This window comes from Otolemur garnettii, unplaced genomic scaffold (assembly GCF_000181295.1).
Source record: "Otolemur garnettii isolate 467f Iridium unplaced genomic scaffold, OtoGar3 scaffold00867, whole genome shotgun sequence".
Taxonomy (NCBI): Eukaryota; Metazoa; Chordata; class Mammalia; order Primates; family Galagidae; genus Otolemur; species Otolemur garnettii.
Genome location: NW_003853262.1, coordinates 1 through 6323, shown reverse-complemented (window position 1 = coordinate 6323; position 6323 = coordinate 1). Strand labels below are relative to the sequence as shown.

The 6323-nt window shown below is 54.6% G+C and overlaps 1 protein-coding gene across 1 annotated transcript; it reads right to left on the bottom strand.

The window, feature by feature from the left end:
- Window positions 1–2093: 2093 nt before the first annotated feature.
- On the bottom strand, window positions 2094–5663 carry LOC100960982 (EMILIN-2-like; the record flags this gene model as incomplete). The annotated part of the gene is made up of 3 exons (XM_003803795.3): window positions 2094–3097; window positions 4952–5080; window positions 5631–5663. Coding segments are annotated over 3 exons (500 nt in total), but the record flags the coding sequence as incomplete, so codon positions are not given.
- Window positions 5664–6323: the final 660 nt, after the last annotated feature.

Here is a 6323-nt window from a genome sequence, read left to right as displayed (position 1 = left end):
TGTGCCTGTGAGTATGGGAGAGGTCTGCATTTCAGGCTTCTTCACCATGACATGATGAGGGCTGTGCACCGGGAAGCACCGGTCTGTGGGGTGCGCTTTGGGAACAAAATGGAAGGACTTATGCGAAGTTGGATTACAACAAAAATGATTTTTACCCAGAGCAGCTTCTGATGCTTCAGAGGAACAGTGGGCACTCGAGCTCAGCAGCACCACTTTTACCCAAAGCAGCTTCTGATGCTTCAGAGGAACAGTGGGCGCTGCACCTCCGAGCTCAGCAGCACCACAGTGCCCCTTGGTCCCGTCGCCCCTGTGCCCTTGGCAGTTCACACGTGTCCTTCCCATTTATAGGACGGTGTAAGGAGAACATACACTACAAGAGTTTTATTATATTGCCCTCAGTAGAGTGCTGAGGCATCCCAGTTTACAGCACCCTCAAACTCTTAGGCTTACTCAATTGTCTTGCCTCAGCTTCCCAAGTAGCTGGGACTGCAGGTGCTCACCACAACACCCAGCTATGGTTTTGGTGCAGTTACCGTTGTTTTAGCTGGCCCAGGCTGGGTTCAAACCCGCCAGCCTCAGCATATGTGGCCGGCACCCTACCCACTGAGCTACACGTGCCACCACACATGTATGTTTTAACGTGGGCTTGTGTACAAAGCCCTGTTTCAGAACTACGAGCATGGAGCTGAGTGTGCCTCTACCCACAGATGCTCCTTTCCTTTCAGGATGCAAAGACGTACATTGTGAGTGGTCGTCTGTGAGATGAGTCATTTGGCAACACTAGATTAAAGCGCCAAGCCGGAAGTAATTTATAATGGAATTTATGGTGGTTTGCCCCATTTCATCTTAATTGTGTCTTGGAGGAGAGGCAAAGACCAGCTTAATTGGGCTCATTCTGTTTTGCCTGTCTTGGGTACATAGAGCTTAAATTCCCCTTTGTCAGAGAGTGAGCCAGTATGCTGGGAAAGGAGGACAGAGTTTGACTTGCTCTAGAGAACCATCTGCAGAGTAGAAGAACAGTCAAGCCTGCTTTCTGTCTGGTCCTTGCTTTTCTAGCTATTGAGCATTTGTGCCTTTGGCTCCGAGTAAGGTCTTAAAAAGGAGTGTGAGGGAAGAGGGCCAAAGCATGTGCCCGTGCCAGCTGGGTTTTCCTGAAAAAGCTTGGCTGCATGGGGTTTCTTCTGTGAGTCATTTCTAGACAATCAAGGCCATTCCCAACAGCTACCTTTAGCCAGCTCTCCAGCTGTAGAAACAAGGGCTGAGAACACCATTCTCCCTCCTTGTTCTAACAGCAAAATGGAAGACCTTTAGCTCTTGTTCACTTCTCCCTAGTTGTACAAGGAAGATAAATGAGAACTCCTTGGTGGCCTCCCTGTAGTCTCATTTGCAAACAGTTCTTGGAACTCAAAGCATTTTTACAGCATAAGAATTTTTACAGCATAACAGCATCTTCTAATGGCTAAATGCAGGCCAAGAAAACCAGAGCTCTTACTTCTCCCATCCAGACCTTTTTCTGGGGGTCAAGGGGTGTGGGCTTTTCTCTCGTGGTACCTAATTGACCAGATAGGTTTTACCAACCTGATTAGTAAAGACTACCTTGAGCTAAGGGTGCCTAGAGCTTTCTGTGCCTGCTAGAGAATTAACGTGCCTGGGCTTCCCCTAGAACAGAACACACTGCTGCTTCAGATGATCTCAGTTTTCAGTGCGTGGCCAGTTTTCTGTTGGGCCTCTTGTTGCTTAGGAACCAAGAGTCCATCAGGCTGTGGCTGCCAGAGAGAGTGCCGTGAAGCACCAGGACTCATTTTCATGAGCCTGGGCAGCTGCCAAGGAGATGTGCGTTTCCAGCACCCCAGGAGGAGCAGTCCAGCTGCAGGATCGCACGGGGCTTGACTCCGTGCACATCTGGTCTGTCTGTGGAAGCCAAAAGCAAAACCCAAGTGTACAGCTTGGATGCTGAGGGCTAATAGTTTTGTGGTTTAGTTTATTCAAGATTATTTTCTACACAGCCCACAAACAGAAAAGGCCAGTTACCTTCCTACAGTTGGCTTTTTAGCAACAGCTTCTAGTCCATAAAATACCAGGCTTCAGAAAACTTGAAGTGGCTTTATATATTTATTGGTGCTCCCTGTCTTTGCCCTGAACTGTACATGCCATTTAAGGAGCCAATCAACTTCGTGAACAGTCTAATGCATCCCCATCAGCAGCCCACGTGAGCAGGGGAGAGTCCGGAGGCAGTGGTGGGCCAAACATGGAACAGCCCAAACTAAATTCAGGGTCCCTGTGTGGTGGCATGGGCCACTTGACTTCAGTGTTTAAACTTTCCTGCATGCAGTGTAAACGGTTGGCCATAGTGTTGCTGTCCAGTAAAGACCAGCCAGGGGTTCTTAGCCCAGCAGCTCCTCCTCCATCAGCAGGACACCAGCCCCCAGCCTGGCCCCCGGGGGAGCAGCTAGAGCCCAGGAGCCCTCAAGTGGATCTGGAGGCTGGCAAGACGCAAGGGGGGGATCTGGCTCATGCCCAGGAGGGCCTTTCCAAGTCTTCCAGTTGTCCAGTTACAGTGACATATACCACATGCCTCATTCCTCACTGCCTGCCTGGGTGCTGTGAGGTGGTTGGCCTCAGCAGCGAAGGAAGGCCTTCGTGGTGGGGCAGGTGATGGGGGCAGAAAACTCGACCAGTGCTTCAGTGCATACTGAAAGCAAATATATTAAAGCTTCAGAGTTTTTACAACTCGTGCCCCTTACCTCGCCCCAGCCGCCCTAGGGGTGGGAAAGGAAGGGATATAAGAACACCCCACTGAACGTGGAGTACATCTCATCAAAGTCAGTGTGCGCCAGCCTGCCCCCCGTCACCACCACATTGACTGCATCTCCTGCCTTCAAGTGCACAACAAGGTGGAAGGCTCCCGGGCCCCCACAGGTGTGCAGGGCCCCAGGGGGGCGGTGGTATTCCAGGAATTCCCTCCTGTAGCCAGCTGTGTGCAGCTGGGCCACGCTGGCATTGGAGACGGACAGCACTGCCTCCACGTAGGCGTCTCTCTCCGGGGTGAGGGTGGCCGTGATCAGGTAGCGCCCGTCATACGGAGCTGTGAAGATCCCTGGAAGGAGAAAGACATCTGTGCTCAGCTGACACCAGCACAGCCCCTGCCATGGACAATAAGGTAACCGAGATGGGGGACCAGTGTCTTTCTGGCACTTTACAGTCCTGGGCAAACTAAGGAGGCAGCAGTGGAGGGAAGCAAGCTGTTTGCATCCTGTACCCACCCTCCAGGCACCTTTGACTCCAGCCACCTTAGCTCCTGGTGCTTTTTGCCACTGACCCAAAGATGCCATGAAAGCACCTCAAGGCCAACTTAGCCTCAAGGCTGGGCTGCTGGCAGGACCAGGTACCCCCAGGAGGCCAGGCCCTTCCCCTAGAAGGGCCACTCTCCTGCTGGACAAGTACACGGGTAGCAGACATGCATGGCCAGAAGCAAGCACTGCCGTGTGTTCTGGGTCTGGAGGCTGGAACTGAGGAATAAACAAGTCTGTAAGTGCTATACTATTTGCAAAACCAGAAGACTCAACCCAGAGCAGAGGCTGGCAGGAGCAGCTGCCACCCACAGGCTCTGGAAAGGCATTTCACCTTGCCCACTGCCCCAGGTGGGTCAGATGGGAGGAGTGTGACTGGGTCCTTTTTAGCCAGGTGCTAAAAGGGGGTAGACTTTAGGGCCCTGGGCATCAGTCATACCCCCCAAATGCACAGGTCAGGCTACTGAGCCCCTTCCCTAGCATCAAACAGCAAGTAATGGAGAGATGCTGAGTCTTTCCTGAGGCAACTGGCCCTGGGACAAAGCCGGCTGGCGCTCTGGGCTTGACTTGCTTGCTCCAGGCCACATGTGGCAGGTGAGACTAGGTCTGGGAATGTGACATAGGTCAGTGAGCCTGCTCACAAAATCCCCTGACCTGTCCAGGTAGCTGTACTATCCCACAGCCAAGCTTGGATTGGGATGAGGAGGGTAGCCTGACCCTGAAGATTGTAACAATTCAGCGGAGGCCTGGGGGCCTGTGGGGGTCGCTGCACTCCTCCCACCTGACCCGCCTGAGAGGCTGAGCTTTGGTCCACCTGGACTGGAGTACAGTGCTGGGGTGAGTTCTGTGCTTACCAGTCTTTAAGAACCACTTGTGGGGTGGGAGGGGGTTAGACAGTGGCCTGGTGAGGATGGCAGCTAACACCTGCCCAGAAGACGGTCACGTTCTCCACCCACTAGCTTAGGAGCTGCAAAGCCTCCCTAACATGCACTGGCCCCTCGGGAGGACCTGATCATAGGTAAGGACCATGGACCATGGTTGCTGAAGGCTCAGACTGGGAAAGGCCCAGGCCAAGGGGAATCTCACCTCGCCTGCCTGGGGGTTTTTTCTCCCAGGCCACCCCTGGTCCTGGTAGAGAAGCCCACCCCGGGAGGACACTGGGAACCTGAGGCAAACCCCATGCTCACTGTCCTCTCAGGCCCACTCCAGACAACCCAGGCCTGGGGGCCAGTGCTGCAGACAGTGAAGTGATTGTGTTCAGGGCATGAGGCCTTCCTGGGGAGAACACAGCTCCCAGCCCCGCTGGTTCCGTTCATGATAAATACATGGGGCCCTCAAGGGAGCCTCCAGTTTGCCCTGTCAGAGCCCAAGAGAGGCGCAGTGGCTGTCAGAGGCCAGGTGTGGTGCGCTGTGGCCTACGGAGCCCTCTTAACAGCGACTCCAGTGGTGAGAGCAGAGGAGAGTGTGTTGACCTCACAACTAGGGAATGTCACCCACCCAGCCTGCAGCCTGACAGCTGGGACCACATGTGTGAAACCCACAGGGCTAGGTGCACAGCACATGCCCCCTCGGGGCCCCTTGTCCAGACAGCGTCCTCCCAGATCCCAGGCACCTGCATGTGGGGGTTAGGAGGAGACGGGACCCAAGTGCCTTTCACTCACCTGTGTTAGGGTTGTACACGTCCCCGTCGTTTACCAACACTTTGTTAAAGAGGACGACCCCCCTGTCGCTGGGGAAAGGCTTCTGGGTAAGCCCAGCGGAGAAAGACACAAGAGAGGGCCCTGGAATGCCTGCAGCAGAGAGGGGATGAAGTGGGCTGAGACTCCGGGCACGGGGACTGCGCCAGGGCCCGTGTGCCAGGCCAGTTTTCCCTCCCTTGGATGTGGTGGGGCACCCCACTCCTCAGCCACGTGCTGGGCTCCCTAGCTGGGCTCAGCAGTCAACTAAGCCATCTGGGAAGCTGGGGAGGCCCTCGCCAGAAGTGTGTGAGACTGTGGCAACATGCGTGGCGGGCCAGGGAGGTGCTGGTAGGGCAGCAATAGAGGGAGCTGCTCACTTGCTGATGAGCCAATAAACCCCGACCCTCAGGAAGCTCGTCAGGACCACACAGGGCAAAGGCCCACCCAGCAAGCCCCTCGGGAACCTCAGTGAGCTGCAATCCTGTAGGAGGGAAAATTCTTTTTCTTGGGCCTGAGACACTGGCCCTGGCTGGGGAGCAAACCTCGACACTTCTGGTTGGGGAGTAGGGCTGGGCCCCAGTTCCACCATTAACAGCATGAGGGAGGAAGGGCGAGGTGCAGGGAAGGGCAGAGACCAGAATGGAAAACCCTGAAGGCGTACCTGGGGCGGCTACAGGAGGTGACCTGGGGTATCCTGAAAAACAACAGGATGGAATGTCAAACAGTTCCTAAACAGTAGCTCAGTTTTTGAGTCTTTTCTTTCCCTACCCCTCAGAAGCTCAAATTAAATCTTCATTACCAAAGAAACAGACATAGAACAAGGGGCCCACTCTGAGCTGCCTCCCTCAACAGGCATATTGGAACCCACCTGTCCCTGCTCCCTCACTAGCCACTCCCTCCTGGCAGAGAGGAGGGCACTGAGGCAAGCTGCCCCTAGGAGTATAAAAAAAGAGAAAGACAGCATGCTGGAGCCCTGGAGCCCAGGCCAAGGAGGAGAAGCCCACAGACTCCCAACTAAGGCATCTGTGCTTTCGTAGTGTTATCTGTCCGAGAGCTTTGCCGTCAACTGGACTGAACACAGTATTAAGTGGACACACGGAGGGGTGGGTGGACGCATGCACACAGGGACGAATACACAGACACACATGGATGCGTGGGTGGGTGGACGCACGCATGGGAGCCGGCACGAGTGAGGCAGGTGTACACATGTGGATAAATGGTTGCATCCGTCCACGGATAAATGAGTGGATAGGTTGGGTGAATGTCTGTGGAGGGGCACGTGGATTCCTGATGCCCGTGTGGTGGGGAATGTCTGTGTGGAGGGGCACGTGGATTCCTGATGCCCGTGTGGTGG